General features: G+C 42.7%; 1 protein-coding gene across 2 annotated transcripts in view; it reads left to right on the forward strand.

Annotated features, from left to right (window-relative positions):
• The first annotated feature begins 3,421 nt into the window (after positions 1–3,421).
• ARHGAP28 (Rho GTPase activating protein 28) overlaps positions 3,422–16,951 on the forward strand; it is a 58,573-nt gene continuing 45,043 nt past the window's right edge. The window contains exon 1 of one of the 2 annotated variants that reach the window (XM_077933142.1): positions 3,422–3,732. In XM_077933142.1, the coding sequence (XP_077789268.1) occupies positions 3,620–3,732 (113 nt within the window). In that variant the 5' untranslated portion in view covers positions 3,422–3,619. Of the gene's footprint in view, positions 3,797–16,951 lie in introns of both variants that reach the window. The other variant, XM_077933144.1, reaches the window with a different exon arrangement.

The following is a 16,951-nucleotide window of genomic DNA, read 5'->3' on the forward strand; positions in this document are numbered from 1 at the left end:
CACAGTGGATACTATGGTGTCTTTAAGAAATATGGTTTATTTACACATATTTACATCTGAGTTTTATGGAAGGAATGCAGAACATTACACCCCAAGAGTGTCTCTTGTTGCTCCTTTAATAACTTCAGCAAGCTTGGGTCTAGAGCAGAAGCCAGCCATGCTTTTACTAAATTAAGAATTGTGGGACCTGCAGCCCACAACTCATAGCGTTATGTTCATTAAAGTCATTCATTGAGGGCTCATCTTGTGTTTATTTAATCTCCTTCCATTACACATTCAACATCTTTCTCGGTCTTGGGTTCTACTTTTGTGTTTTGTCATTTTTATTGGTATCCGTCTGTCTCGGGAGAGAAGGAAGAAGTAACCCTCTAATTTCTCTTTCCTTTACAACTGGGAAGGCCACTGTGATGGTTTTCTTTAGTTATGGTTTTGGTCCTTAGCAATACATCATTGGAGCCAAATCTCTTGTGGTGTGGAAAAGCATTGAGTTAGTTGTCCTGGAATGCTAATGCTGTGCATATGCTGCAATCTGAGGTTGCTACAATGGAATGAATTGTGAAGGAATTAAAACAGTGGGGCAAAATCTATTTGTTGTTGTTTAGTTGTTTAGTCGTGTCCGACTCTTCGTTACCCCATGGACCAGAGCACGCCAGGCACTCCTGTCTTCCACTGCCTCCCACAGTTTGGTCAAACTCATGCTGGTAGCTTCGAGAACACTGTCCAACCATCTCATCCTCTGTTGTCCCCTTCTCCTTGTGCCCCCAATCTTTCCCAGCATCAGGGTCTTTTCCAGGGAGTCTTTTCTTCTCATGAGGTGGCCAAAGTATTGGAGCCTCAGCTTCAGGATCTGTCCTTCCAGTGAGCACTCAGGGCTGATTTCCTTAAGAAGGGATAGGCAAAATCTATAGTGGTGTGCTATTTGCCTTTTTATGCTGTATGTAGATCCCTGCCCGAATGCTATTTTCTGTTTGCAACCTTTGTTGCTTCTGTTGTGTGTATGCCACTGTCCTGATGTAAGTTCCCTTTCTGCCACAATGCCATACACCAAATTCCTTTTTGTGTTTTGAAGAAGTGCCAATTTTCCCCACAGCTTCTAAGCTAACTACTGGTTAGCTTAGCTTCATTGGTTAATGTTTACTTCCTGCTTCAGCAAACCAGATCACAACACAGGAATGATGTCAGTACTCTGAGCTGAAACAGATCAAAAGTTGCATATAAGAAACAGAAGCCAACTAGAAGAATACAACATCCCTTTTAAATTAAGGCTATGTGAATGATAAACAGCAGATAGATATAAGATACAGAAAAAGTAGTTTTAGAAGCCCTAGAAAATTAACATTAATTGTTACCATAACATTGTAACTTGCTCTTTGAAGATTTAATGAAATTGCCATTGTGTTCTATATTAAGATGCGAAAGACAGCTACTTAATAAGTTATCTGGTGGATTGCTTTTTTCACCTGTGTGTGATGACTATTATTTCTGCTATGAAGAGCAGATTAATCATTTCTTCTAAGTCTGCATGTTTTGGAGACGGTGGGCGCCTCCTCACTGTCCCTATTTTGTGGAAGTGGTTCATGTGCCAACCAGAAATTTAGGTCTGTGTAATTAAAATGGATTAAAGCACTCTGTCCTGCTAGTGTAACAATCCCACCTAAAATAAACAGACTTTATGCAGATAAAAAAGTGATGGGGAAATCCTCTGAAAAGTGTGGGATGAACTATTGAGTGTTAATCTGTCTACTTGCCCAGAGGATACAAACATGCCCTTAACCTGCTTTTTAGATGTTACATTTGATAGTCCGTTTAAACAATCTGAAGAAATCGAAACTTTTTAAAAAGTTATTGCAGCTAACTGAATACAGTAATGCTAGCAGAGGAATAACTTTCCAGACATACACTGTAATTTGTAAACAATAATCCTCAAAGGCCTTAATCTCAAAAGACTTCTATTCATGAGTTCGGATTTTTACTTCATAAGAACGTCAATTTATCAATTAAGCACATCTGCTTCACAAGCAAAACAAGGTGTAATATTTCAAAGTACACATGCCTCTTTCAACAGAATCTCTCAACGATTTATTCATCAACAATTACCTGAGATGTGGATTTCAAAGAACATATTTTCTTTATCTTATATCTGCATACTTTCATAACCGCCATGACTTTATATAAATGTATCATTGGAAACAATGAACAAAGGAGAGAAATGTAGCAAACTTTCATTCCATATATGGAAGGCTGAAAATATACTCCTAAAACTGATATATATTTGAAAGCAGTAAGATGAAAATTATGCTTATTGATGGAAGAACAATCGGAGGGTATGAGACTTGTTTGCCCTTTGTTACCAAAACCCACATTTCAGTATTGAAAAAACTCAGGCCACAGACTGACACCCTGTCATTTTGTATTGTGCTGACCCCAAACATTAGAAAGACGTTTGATACATTCCTCACTTTTAATTGAGGCCAGATCACCCATCTCTTAATTTCATTGGATCTCTCACTCACTATATTTTGCTCAATATATTAAAGTTCAGGGGAACACAGAAAGCTGCCTCGTACCAAGTCAGACTATTGGTCCATCTAGTTCAGTATTCTCCACACTGACTGGCAGTAGCACAGCCGCAGAACTGGGCTCTTTGGCATGCAAAGCACATGCTCCAACCCTGAGCTACAGCCCTTCCCCATGCCCTTTGATACAGGTTGAAAGGAATCTTGATGAAGCTTACTTGGGAGTAAATGTACACATCAAAACTCCTTGAAAGGGGTTTGCACAGAAGCAAGAGGAGGGGTGGGTGGCAAAAAGCCTCAAAGGAAACAAACAGGTTTAAAAGGAAACCAGAGGGTCTTGGCTGATCTTACGGAAATACAGTATTTTAATGCTCTTGTGACCAAATAAATCCAATTCGAAACCTGACCTCAGATAGACAGTTGCTGCACATGGAGGTTCTACTTTTAACAAACAATTTGCATTTACTGGAAGGAACGCTCATTTTCCCTTTGGTCATACAGTCATAATATTTAACAGGATTCCTTTGTATTCGAATGATATATTGCCTACTTTTTATGCCCTTTATCAATAAATGTGTTGAGGTGCTTTTGTTTGTATATATGTACGTATGTATATGAATGTATGTACACTGACACGCATCCGTGTTAGCGTACATACGTACCAAACTGGGTCTTTGAAAGCCTAGTTTCTGCCCTGCCCTGAGGAACGATGATCTTCATTTTGCCTCCCTTGCCTTGGCCCAAGGACTAGTTCTGAGTCTGTATTCTGAGAGTCAGCATGCGCCACGAAGGATTCCTTCAGGAGAAACGCGGGTCCTCCTCGGGCGGAGGCGTGGCGGGCGGGGGGCGGCGTTTTTGAACCTATGCTAATTCCGCTGCTGGGCCCGGAGGAAGAGCCCCGAGGTCTCGCCAGCCCGGCAGCAGCGCTCGGCGGCGAGGGTGGGGAGGGGGAGGCCGGGGCGAGTCTTAAAGGGCCCGAGCATGCCGCTGCTTTTGTGACAGGGTCCTTTGATCCCGAGGAGCCGCGCCGCCGCCGGCTGAGGCAGGCAGTTGTCGCCGGGCGGGGAGGAGGAGGAGGAGGAAGACATGCGCGCGTTGCCATAATGGAGATAAAAGACACGGGCAGCGTGGTCCTGACAGCCTACCACTCTTACACCCCATCCCGGCTGGAGCCCAGCTTCGCTCCGGAGAGCCCCCCCAGCCGGTCGCCTCTCAGGTAAAAGGAAGCGCGCGGGGAGCTGGCGAGGGGCGCGCGGGGCTCGGCCAGCTTTTGTCTCGAGGTCAGTCATTGTGTGCGCGCGCGCGAGAGAGAGAGAGAGGCAGACAGACAGACAGGAGGGCGCGTGAGGGTCGCCCTCAGACACGCTCCTTCTCCCGTCCCTGCCTTTCTCCTCGTTTTCTTACGAGGCGCCGAGGAAGTCTCCCTTCCTCTTCCCGCTGCAGTTTTGGCTGCGCCCTTGACCAGACGCGCGTCGAGGGAGCGGGAGGGAGGGAGGCAGGGAGACGGGTTGGCGAAAGGTCTTCCCTTTAAAGTCTCCGGAGAGCTGCGGATCAAGTTTGTTTGCTGGCCGAGATGAGCGTCCAGATAACCTGCCGAGAAGCAGCGAGGGAACGAAGCGGGAGGGAAAGAGAGCGGGGAATGGTCACTTATGGACGAGACGCACCGTTTAGGAAGGGGAAGAGTCAGCTGACAGCCAGAGCCGGCTTCATAGGCAAACTTGAGCAGTTTCCCCTTCTCCCCAGTTTATATATAAACTCACAGAATCAGAAGGGACCCTGAGGAATTTGTCGCCCAACCTGGGGCTCGAACCTACGACTCTCAGATTAAGAGTCTCGTGCTGAGCTATCCCAGTGTAATCCTAGGCATGGCTACTCAGAAGTTGAGTCGCCCCGAATTCTGTGGGGCTTTTAGCTAAAGTGGACACAGGATTGCAGCCTAGGTGATTTATTTATTTCTTTGGAGCAGGGTTATTTATTATCATTGCACACCCTTTGGTTTTTAGATATCTGCTGATAGTATATGAAATGCCTAACCCATCTCATCCCAAGGGCAGGTCACAATAATTTATGCAATGCAGAAACAAGATTGAACAGAAACAAGGATATTTAATGTATTTATTACATTATAAAATACTTCTCACATACAGAAGGTCAGGAGAGATGACCATTACATGAGTTTTCATCCAAACGCCAGCAATCCCCACAAGCAGGAATTTCACAATATGAAGTGTGCATCTTGCAGACATTCCTTGCATTTGTCCCAGATAAGTTTGCTGATAAAGGAAATTGTTTGGGTAACATCTTCCCTAGTGATACCTTTGGTCTTAGTGAAGCTGACCTTTCTTCTAAAGACCAGCCTGTTTTAGCTAATGTCAGCAAATGATATGTTTGTGGAAGTCTGTAGAGTTGGGGGGGGGGTCTTTTCCTGGAAATGGGAAGTCTCCTGTTTTAGAAATGGAAAAAGTTAACATGCATACAATTAAGATATTAAAGCAATAGTCATATGCTGCATTCTTGGAACTTTAACAATGACCAGTGCACATATTATGGTAGCCAAACTAAGGGCATGCTACGTTCTACATTACAGCCATCAGCAGGTGTCAGTTTAAGTTTAGAGGCCTACCATGTATATTGAACTATTTTCTCCACACTGCCACAAATGACCAAAGGTGTGCAGGTGTCATGGGGGCAATGAACAATATGCACAATGAATTGCTTTTTGTAAACAACTTGCCAGATAGTGTTTTAGTCCTATGTGAAATAATTTAAAACATGGATAAGGAACATGTGGCCAAGGCTGGACTTAGAGCTGTGTGAGCAGTGTTCATGTACTGGGCGCTGAGATGAGGCAGCTGTCTGAGGCACTGCCTTTCCAAAAGTGAGTAAGGAGGTGTCTGGCTTTGGGAAGGAGGAAGGAGGGCTCTGGTAGGGTCCTAGAGCCCTCCCACCTACTTCCCAAAGCTGGGAAAGCGCTAACTAGGCTTGGCTTGGCTTTGGGAAGGCAGCACAACAGCTGGAGAGGGAGGGTGGGTGCCAAATTTTGGCCTTCCACAGGGTGCCACAGTACCCAAGTCCACAACTGTTGTGGCCCTCCAGATGTTGTTGGACCCTATTCCCATCAGCCTCAGGCAGCATGGCTGGTAGTCAGGTGTGATGGGTGTTGTAGCCTAACAGGGATGATGGGTGTTACAGCCACACATTTTCTATTTTGGACTGAAAGCAATTTCCATGCCAGTCGTCATGTCATTGTCTACCAATCCAAAATTAGAAGAAATAGGCTGGACTATAATATATGACAGTTTGGTACGGATTATAATTCTTCTGTGGTGTTTGTGAATGGCTTGTGGCACGTTGTCTCTGGGTTGTTGTTGTTTTGTTTCATTTCCCCATCTGGAACAGTAGTTGTGATATATTTATAGGATACCCATGTCCATAAACAGTCTTCTATTTTATATTCATTTTATAGCACAATTTTACTCAGAATTAGGGCCAACTGTGGTTAGTAGCATTCATTCATGGCATATTTGCTTAGGATTGCAGCCTGGGAATTGGCATTATAGTGACTGTATTAATTTACTCAGATTTCAAAAATATATTGTGGGTGTTAGCTGTTTTGTGGATCCAAGTTGTATGGAAAGGTAGGATAGAAATGAATTAAATATTTAAACATTTTGCATGAATGAGTGTCAGTGCGTGAAGGCCCTGGGATCAATGTAGGTTTGCTTTTTCTTTTCTTTCTTAATGTGATATCAAATGTATTAAAATGATAGGAGGAAATTTGAGGCCCACATCCCTAGCCCTAAGCCCAGTGGCCCTAGAATTTAGTGTGAGTCCTAACAGGGAAATAAATATAGCCTCTGGTAGATTTCAATGAATGAATCAACTTGTAATTCCTTAGAACCTTGGACCTAATGAAACTAGTCAAAGTCCAGTCTATCCAGTCCACTTGTCATCTAGATAGTTTCACAGCAAAGATGGCACTGACGTTCAGTTATCTAGCAGTGTTTGTTGGGGAGAATGTTAAGTATTTTAATGCTGATGTTCATGTGTTTGGTTTGATTTATGGGACTTGAAATCTATGGGACTTGAAATATGCTTAATTTAGTGACCTTTAAAAAAATTATAAGGTTAGCCCATCTGGCAGTTGTGGGTTGGTTTTTTTTTGGGGGGGGGAGATAAAATGATGTTTGATATGCATAGTTGGCATCCCAAGTAATAAAAACAACACAGTAATGACTCATTGTTAAATTATTGCTGAAACCATCATTTCATTATCAGGGAGCAGAAAGAAAATGGCTTGGATCCAGAGCACTCAAGAGACACTCCTACTAGAGGAAGGGAGGAGATGATTTATTTATTTATTTATTTATTTATTTATTTATTTATTTATTTTTGCTGAATCCTCCTTCACATTGCAGACCTTTGTGCCCACTGAAAAGTTGCTCTGGAGGAGTGTGGAAGGCAGGATAGGGAGCCACAGGTGAATCAGCAATACCCATTCCTCCAGTAGCAGCTTCCTCTGGATCTCATCCCCTTCCACAAATGGAAGGAGCCCTTCCATTCACAGAATGGACCCAGTAAATTTAAAAATACAACATTTCTGTTACTTAAACAAAAGAGTTATGTTGTGTCAATTCATGTTGCTTCTAACAATAGTTTCTAAACTTGCTTGAGTTCCAAACTCTGAAGTTGTGCCAGGAAAGAATACAAATAAGAACTACTATTTAGAAATATAAATGAAAACGTTAAGCTAATTTATAGGATATACATATGAACAGCAAGTTTCTTAAGCTCCTGTAATGTTTTACACACACACACACACACACACACACACACACACACACACACCCCTCTCCCAGTGAAGTTGCCCACTTCCTGCAGCTGTCTGGTTGCAGTAAGTGGTTTTTGCCATATGGGCAGTCAGAAACTCCATCTGTGTTTCCGAAGCTTGCTGTGGAAAGAGGTTGTATTACCTCAGCATGTGGTCCAGTGGAATGCAGAATGCATGAAAGAAAATGTACTTGTTGTTTTAGCAAAGGACAGAAAAGTCTGTGTTTGAATCCATGGCCTTTTTCCTTCTTCAAATTCTTTATAATAAGTATTGTTGTCATAATTATTCTCCGTTTTCTGTCTCCAGTTAGTACAGTGTGTTCAGTTTGGGTTGATTAAGACAGCAATCAGGAAATGGGGTTTCTGTAGCTAAATATATTTTTTTTATAAAAAAAAACCTACAGTTTTTCTTATGTTTAGTAATTGGACCTTGGAGTCTCATTCTACTTTGACTACTTTGATTATGCAGATGAAACATGCATATAAAATTAGTTGAATAATTTGTTATTTGTACCCAAAATGACTTAAGTATATGGTATTATTTAGTACATTTTAAAGTGTAGAAATGAAGAATTTTAATTTATAAATTCAGTTTCTTGCTTTCATTAAAAAGCTAAAAAAATGAACAGCAAAGTTTAGTTTTAACATAGTATTGACAGACCTCATGGGGATACTTCACTCACCAACACACACACACACACACACACACACACACACACAGTCCACTAGAGCTAGCTATTTCCTCTTGTGTTGCACTAGTGTGGTGATTATGCAGGAAAATATACTTCTAATTTGTATGAAGTCCATTAACTGTTTTGATGTGATATGATATGATAAGGGTGGCTAACCCTTTTCCTGCAGGAGCTGCCTGCTAAAGTGGCTGTGGCCCAAATGGAAAAGTAGGACATGGTCATGGTCTAAAAGTGGGTGTGACTGTGGTGGAAAATTAATACCCTTTTCATTACATGCTGAATATATAGAATAAAGCATGGCTGTGGTTGTTTCTCCTTTGTGATTTTCCTGGTACTGAGGAAGTGACTACTTTTAGCTGGCATTCCAAAATCCAGTGGGTTCATCTTGTATGAAGTGGTTCTTTGCTTATACAGTGGTACCTTGGGTTACAGACGCTTCAGGTTACAGACGCTTCAGGTTACAGACTCCTCTAACCCAGAAATAGTACCTCGGGTTAAGAACTTTGCTTTAGGAAGAGAACAGAAATGGCGCAGTGGTGGCGTGGCGGCAGCAGGAGGCCCCATTAGCTAAAGTGGTACCTCAGGTTAAGAACAGTTTCAGGTTAAGAATGGACCTCCAGAATGAATTAAGTTCTTAACCCGAGGTACTACAGTACGAGCATTGGAAAAACCTGTTCTTCCTGATAGGTGGTCCCAAATCTTAAGTGGGTGTTTCTTTGTTGTTGGAAAATTTCTCTGTGGTTATGCAGAGCTCATAGAACTCCAACACTTCCATGGTTCTTTGTGGCAAGATAAGTTCCATTTGATATTCCTCTGGTATATTTGATAATTCCACAGTAAAGTGTAACACCAAAATGCTGTTTAAGGTTCTGGAAGTGCACTTGCACCCGGGGGTGCTTTCGAACTGCTAGGTTGGCAGGCGCTGGGACCGAGCAACGGGAGCGCACCCCGCCATGGGGATTCGAACCGCCGATCATGCGATCGGCAAGTCCTAGGCATTGAGGTTTTACCCACAGCGCCACCCGCATCCCTCAAATGCCTTTATAATGCCCCACAATTGAATTGTCAACATTCTTTGTCTGTTGTGTTCCATAATCAGCTTTACTCAGTATTACTGTGCTACACCTTGTTATATGACTGCCAGTAGCCCATGATGCTGTAATAGTCAGTGATGTGGGTTGCTTTGTAATGCCAGCAAAGTTATAGAGATTGTGACATCACATTACATTCATTCATAAGTTAGCATGCAATGTCATAAAACATGTGCCAGTGTAGTGGCTTATAGGATCAGGCTGTAAGCATTTTTATTTCATTTTCTTCACATTACTTAGAAGCCGTTGGCACAAGTTAAAACTTAGTTCATAGGATGAGTTCAACATTTATTTATTTATTTATTTATTTATTTATTTAAATGTATACACTGTTAGATTGTAAAAAAAACACCCTCAAAGCTGTAAACAAAGTTAAAATACTAAAACTGATTGAAATTATCTCAGCTTTCTAAGCATATGGGTAGGCTTGTCCAAACAATAATGTTTTCAGCAGATGCTGAAAAGGGAATCGTGAAGGTGCCTGCTTGAGTTAGGCAGGGAGTTCCAAAGTGCATGTTTTGCCACTCTAAATGATTGAGTTCTTACTTCTATGTGAAACAGGTATTATGTGGCACCTGTAGTAGTACCAATTTCACTGAACAAAGCACGTGAGTGGACACATGTGGGGTACAGTGATATCATGGGGAAACTGGTCCTAAGTCGTTAAAGGCTTTATATACTAATAGTAACACCTTCAACTTGGCCCAGTAGCAAACTGGCAATCAGTGCAAATCTCTGATCACAGGTGTTATATGCTGACAAGGCCTCATTCCTGTCAGCAGTTGTGCCACAGTATTCTGCAGCAACTGCAGCTTCCAGATCAAGCACGAGGGAAGCACTACATAGAGTGCTTTGCAATAATCCAGTCTTGAAGTTACCAACACATGAACTACTGGGGTAAGGCTTTCCTGGTTCAGGAATGACCATAGCTGTCAAACCAGTTGCAGTTAGTAAAAGGCACATCTAGCCATTGAGGCTACTGGAGGCTCCAGTGACAGAACTGGACCCAGAAGTGCCCCCCAACTGTGAACCTGCTCCTTCAAGGGAACCTCAACCCCATCCATGGTAGAAAACTGACCAATTTCTTGGACACAGGAGCTACTCACCCACATGGAATAAACACAGAATTTAATTTGTTTTAAAGGTAGGGATTTTTCCATTCCATTATTGTTCTGTGAGTTTGTTCTACTGAACATTTTGCTCCATCTGCTTTCTGGTTTAAACTACTAGAATGTCTTAAAATTCTTAAAAGCTTTCTAGGACTGAAAAAAAAAAGTATCTGGATTGCTTCACAGTTAAGTTTATTTTTCAGTGTACTCTAGAGAATGTTAGCTCCATTGTTTTATTTGCTATGTTTCATATACCAATGATTAGATGCATTATTCATTGCTGACTTATTTACATTTTCTTACTGTTTCTCATAAAGGCAAGATACTGGCAGGGTTTCTTTTTTACTCCAACTGAGTTCATTAATCTAACTCAAAAAGAAACGTGTGTTTCAGCAGAGGTTAATCCCAAATTCATTTATCTTCATACTAGGTTATTTACTTACAGAAGACTAGTCTCCAGGGATAGTTCAGTATGCCAACCAATTTTGGAAGTCACCTGTAGCACATAGGGGCATGTACAAACATGAACATTCCTTTTTACTTTGTTTTACACACTTGCTGAGTTTCCTTTTCCGAAAGGTGAAGTAAGCCTCCATGGTGGCATGGTTCAGACATGCCATTCCCAATCCAACAAACCGTGGTTTGTTGGAATACAAATGACCATGAGCTCAAGCGTTCCCGTTCTCCTTTTGTATGCCCAACTGCAGAGGAAACTACCACGTGTGATTTAAAGTACTCTTCACAAGTTAGTACCGTATTTTTCGCACCATAGGACGCACTTTTTCCCTCCTAAAAAGCAAGGGAAAATGTGTGTGCGTCCTATGGAGCGAATGCGGCCACAAGCTCCATGCGCTCTTGCGGGCTTTTCCACAGGAGGGAGAAGGGACTGACTGGGCGCATCAGTCCCTTCTCCCACCTCCCAGGAAAGCCAGGAGAAGCCGCGATCTCTTTAAAGGAGTTGCGCGGCTTCTGTGGGCTTTTGCGAGAGGTGAGGGAATCCTCCCACCTCCCAGGAAAGCCAGAAGAAGCCGTGCAGCCCTTTTAAAGTGCGCGCGGCTTCTGCCGGTTTTGCAGGAGGTGGGGGAATTCCCCCACCTCCCAGAAAAGCCAGGAGAAGCCGCGATCTCTTTAAAGGAGTTGGCGGCTTCTGCGGGCTTTTGCGAGAGGTGAGGGAATCCCCCCACCTCCCAGCAAAGCCAGGAAAGCCCTGCGCAGCGTCTCCCGGCAAGGAGAGGCTGCACGGGGCTAAAGGAGAAGCCAAAACGGCGAGCGGGATCCATCCCGCCCCCTGCCTTGGCTTGCTCCATAGCTGCGTACAACCCCTCCGGCAAGGAGAGGCTGCACGGGGCTATGGATTCTTTAGCCCCACACAGCCTCTCCCGGGAGGGGGAGGCTGCGTGGGGCTAAAGGGGAAGCCAAAACAGTGAGCGGGATCCATCCCGCCCCTTGCCTTGGCTTGCTCCATAGCTGCGCACAACCCCTCCGGCAGGGAGAGGTTGTGCGCAGCCTGTACGCTGCTCTTTGGGGCTGGGGGGGGGGAAAGATTTTTTTCTTGATTCCCCCCCCCCTAAAAACTGGGTGCACCCTATGGTCCAGTGCGCCCTATGGTGCGAAAAATACGGTAATCCAAACCAGGGAGCACTTAAATCACAGTGTCCTGTTTTGGATATCACAGGGAAGTTGTAATTTAACAAACCAGGAAGCCTTTTCTATAGCTGAATGTCCAAGAGGAGGAAGAAAAGAGCGGAGAGGATCTCATGTCCATCTCTAATTCTTATAGTTTGTTGGAATACTGCATCTGACCCAGGTTGATATCTCATAAAGACTCTCCTCCCTGCAAGAGAGGGGAGTGGTTGTGGCAGGGAGCCGGACTCCGCCTCAAGCAGGGGGCGTTTGCCCCCTGCCTCCCACTCACCTGGCTGGTGCCCACGCCCTCGGCCAGGCACCCAACCAGGTGCCTTCAAGGGGGGGCATGTACAGCAGCCTAAATTGCTGCGGCGCCAGCCTCCAGCCCTCACTTTTCGTTGTCCCGTCGCGAGTCACCCACCCTCCACTCCCTTAGAGCAGGGTTCCAGTTTTCTTTTGGCCTTGCTATGGACCTTAGGTTGGTCACCCTGGTTGTCCGGTGGGCCTGGTAGGAATTTTTCCATTTGGCATTAGGCTTTTTGGTTTTTTCGCCTACCTCGTAGCAATCATCACAACTTTTGTGGTATTGGTGGGTAGGTTAGGCATTGGAATAATGTGTTGTGGTGTCGAAGGGCTAGGTGTGGCCATCGCCTGCGCCTTCAATTTTTGGGTATTCCGTTAAAGGAATCCAGCGGTCGTGTATTCTGTCCGATGCCTGCGTGGCGGGAGGCCATGGCACGACCCTCGGTGACATCAGGGGAGAGCTTATAGTTGGATTAGCATCGACAGGCTCCACCTACTGGTGAATAAACCCCCCTGTTTTAGACTCACCCCTCTCTGAGGGGGTGGAGTCAGATGACGTAATCCAATGCCTAAGCCAATACATTTTCACTTGCTGTAATCAATAAAGTTGTGGCCTTTTCTTGCCCATTAACCTTATATCACGTGTCCTTGTGTTTCATTCCACTGCGCGGGGTACGGGTCCTCGAACCACAAGTAAAGACTCTTAGAGATAAAATACCGATTGCAATGGTTCCTGTTGAGTGTTTCAGGTATCAGACATATCAGTTTAGTGTTACTGCACTTTTCAACTATACGTCTATTCTTAGCAGAATCAACACCAGTGGCAGAGTCGAAATCGGCACCTGCAGTACCAAATGTGTGCTTCTGCTTCAGTTCTCATCAACTCTTTTTTGATAGGTAAAGCAGTAACGTATAAAGTCCCCTAAGTGAGGTCATTCAATACTGTACCAATACATTTGTGGCACTGCTCCATGGACTTCTAAGCAACTGTGAAATTTTCACCATTAAAAAAAAAAAGTATCCTAAGCAAATTGTTGAATTACTTGATAATGCGTTGGTGCAAAATGGTTTAGAAGCCACTGCGTCTTAAGCTACCAATCTTCTATACCTGCCTCCCTCACTGATGTGGAGAAAGTATAGCGGCACTCCATGGTCACTATAATCTTGGTCTGATTGTCTGGCAGATCTGATTGAGCAGGCCCTGCAGTTCACATTTATATACAAATGATGTCAAACCCCTTCTGTTAAGGTGCAGTGTAAACAATCTTAACTATTTTTGATGTTTATCTCATGGTACAATAAACTTTCTCAGGGGACAGGAATACACACACAAAAACAACCTTCTTTCAATAACATCTTTTAAAACACCCCAAAGTTTTCATAGACATTGAGTATTTGCTGTTGAAATCTTAAATTTCAGAGTGCATCAAAATTCTAAAATAGAACTTGGTTTAATTCAGTTGCTCATGTAAAATAAGCTGTAACCTAGGAAAAATGTGAAAGGCTATATCTTTTTTTGAGGGGTAGTGGTAGAGATAAGGGAAGAACAGCATATGACTTATTTCAGACTGGAATTTTAAACAGCTTCTTAACTGGAATTTTAAAACCCATTTAAACATCTCTCTACAAATTATTATTAAACCATTCAGGAGGTAATGCTTATAAATAGGCAGACAATAGTAGACTCACTTTTTCCTGTAGGCTTTAGAAACATCTACAACATGTCCTCTGAGACCTTCACTAAGGAATGCAGTATTTATAGTCTTTATAGAATTTCATGTTATGGTTGAAACTAGAGTTGGCTTCTCTGATTTCTTTAGTATGGTGCCCCTGCTGATTTCCCTGGTGCTTTCATATGCAGAACTTATGGAAAACATCTGGCACTGTCTTTTTGATCAGCTTGTCAGTTGAACATTTGGCCAGCTGCCATCCATTCATTTTAGCCATGTCACTTATGGCACACTGATTAAATGATGTTTAAAGCTGCCTGGAAAAGAAAAAGAAATAGTAGTGGATTTAGGGAATTAAAAAAATAAAAATAAAGAACAGGGTCCAATCTTCTGGGTCAAGGAAAGCCTAGACAGAAATGTATGTCTTTACAGGTTGTCTGAAGCAACTGTATGACAGAGGGACAAGATTTTATGGTACAGGGACAATATTAGAAAATGCTATTTTGGGGGTCATCCTCCTATGATATTTCTCAGGGATCATACAGGTCTATACTGGGGTAGGTGGTCTTTCAGGTAACATGGTCCTGAGTTGCTCAGGGCTTTATATGAACAAGAACAACACATTGAACATGGCCCAAGATCAGCCCTTTAAAGCTTTTCTGTTTTGCCATTGGTAACCAGCATCAGTGCAGCAGTTCATTATAGATTTACATCACAACTTTATTTAGCCAAATAACACAACAGTAAGTCAAACTAAACAAGAAAGCTCGTATAATGTTACATTGCCATAGAGATTTGTGGATGATATGGTGAATGAAGTTCAATAATTGAAATGTTTAATAAATTAGTTTTAGATAGTGGCTTTTCTAGGTTATATGCTCCTGCTCCTTTTATTCCTCTCTGTGCCATATAAAGTATTACTGGACATTAGCAGTGACAATTCAAGGAACCAGAAAGTGAGGCTAATGGGTAACAGATTGCAATTGACTATACTTTTCACTTTTCAGCTTTTCTTTGCTGGGGCTTTTCTTTTCAAGAATTTACTTTCTTCCCTGCCTGCATTTACTTTGTTCACCTTTCCAAATCTTCACCGAACTACAGTTTAGTGAAGAGCTCCAAAAACAAGTATGGTGGAGGAAATAATACCTCCTGCTTTGCTTTGTTCATGTGTAACTTTTTTTTAATTTCCTGGATATGTGCTTCCCTTTGATGCTATTGCCCATGTTGCTATTTCGTTCTTTGTGTAATAACTTCAACCATGCTTACAGTTGAAAATGGAGTTCAGTAGCTCTAAACTATATTTTATTAGAACATTTTCATGCCATCTGTTTGCACTGAGGTGTGTGAATGGAATTTTCTCCAGTTGTTGAATATAATTCAGAGCATTATCTTAAAGCAATTTCTTTTGTGTAACTTGTTTTATTTCTTGAATATGTGCTTCCATTTGTTGGTTTTGTCCATGAAACAGACATGGTTTCAGGGTGAGCATCAGCACCTTGGACAGCTGCTGGGGTTCCAGTGTTCCAACAGGGCCTATCACCAACTCCTGCCTTGGGGGTCCTTTTAGGTGTTTTCATTTTTCTTAGCCTGATATTTAAATTTCATACCATGCCCCTGAACAATGCTGTATTAGGGGCACTGTAAAAAAAATAATATGGCAGCTGGACCAAAATGTCTGGCATGTTGCTACAGTTACTAACAGGCAAGCGTGCCAGGAGCCAATGGTGGGCAATGATGCTTAAAGGCTCCTTCATGCTTCCTTTCACTTACAACTACTAGCAGAACAGAATACAGTCGTACCTTGGACCTCGAACGCCCTGGAACTCGGACGTTTTGGCTCCCGAAAGCCACAAACCCGGAAGTGATTGTTCCGGTTTGTGAATGTTCTTTTGGAACCCGAATGTCCAATGGAGCTTCCGTGGCTCCTGATTGGCTGCAGGAGCTTCCTCCAGCCAATCAGAAGCCGTGATTTGGTTTTTGAACACTTTGGAAGACGAACGGACTTACGGAACGGATTCCGTTTGACTTCCAAGGTACAACTGTATATCTGAAGACTTTCAAATTTAACATTAAATATTTCTATTAAGTCAGGACATCTGCACTGTACACACATACATTCACACAGGAAACCTGTAAAACTTTTAGCTTCCATCTGTCTTCCTGCTGATTCACAGAATATATGGCATATATGTAAAACATGTTTGAATCTCCAGCATTTATAAAAGAAAAAATAAAATATCACATGTGGAACGCTTAACATTTTCTGCTGAAAGAAACCTCACAAGTTGCTGCAACTGATACAAAATGGAGTAATGTATATGTTTCCTCTTGGTGTTAGTAACAGATCTTGTTAGAACCCATTGATTTAAATGGTGGCACAAGAAAGGATCTCTATTTTAAGTCATAAAAGGAAGGAAGGAAGGAAGGAAGGAAGGAAGGAAGGAAGGAAGGAAGGAAGGAAGGGAGGGAGGGGGAGAGAGAGAGAGAGAGAGAGAGAGAGAGAGAGAGAGAGAGAGAGAAGGCCAGGTTTATTCTGCAGATGTGCCCTGATCTGTGTTTCATCAAATACAGCTTTTTATTCCTAATGCAGTTTTGGCATTCATTGTTATATTACACGTATAATTTTAAAAACAGGACTTCGTGAAGCTAGTGATAGTTAAAATCCCTGGCAGTGATGAAGCAGTAATGTCAAACCAGCCTGAAGTATAAAATGAGCACGGCCACAAACAAATATGAAATTAATTATCAGTTATAACATTTTCTGAGGCTAGACTTTTCTAACCAGTCATTGTTTTCTGTGTGTGGCGGGGGGAGGGGGGAATGGGGACCACAGCATGAAGCTGCCAGAACAAAGTTGTTATTGAAATGCAACATGAAGTGCCTGTTCATGCATTACTTTGCCCTCCTCATCCCATAACCCTGTTATTATCCCTAATGAGGATCTATATTGCTCCCGCCCCTACCCTTCACTCATACCACTCACTATGGAAACAGGTGAATGCTTAATGACATGCAAGGTCTTAAAATGGGGGTTGAAGCTTTGAAACTAATCTACTGCTAAGGATGCCCCCCTCTTCCAGTTGTCTCAGAAAACTACAGGTAAAATTTCCCTCC

The sequence above is a fragment of the Podarcis muralis genome, chromosome 8, assembly GCF_964188315.1.
Source record: "Podarcis muralis chromosome 8, rPodMur119.hap1.1, whole genome shotgun sequence".
Lineage (NCBI taxonomy): Eukaryota > Metazoa > Chordata > Lepidosauria > Squamata > Lacertidae > Podarcis > Podarcis muralis.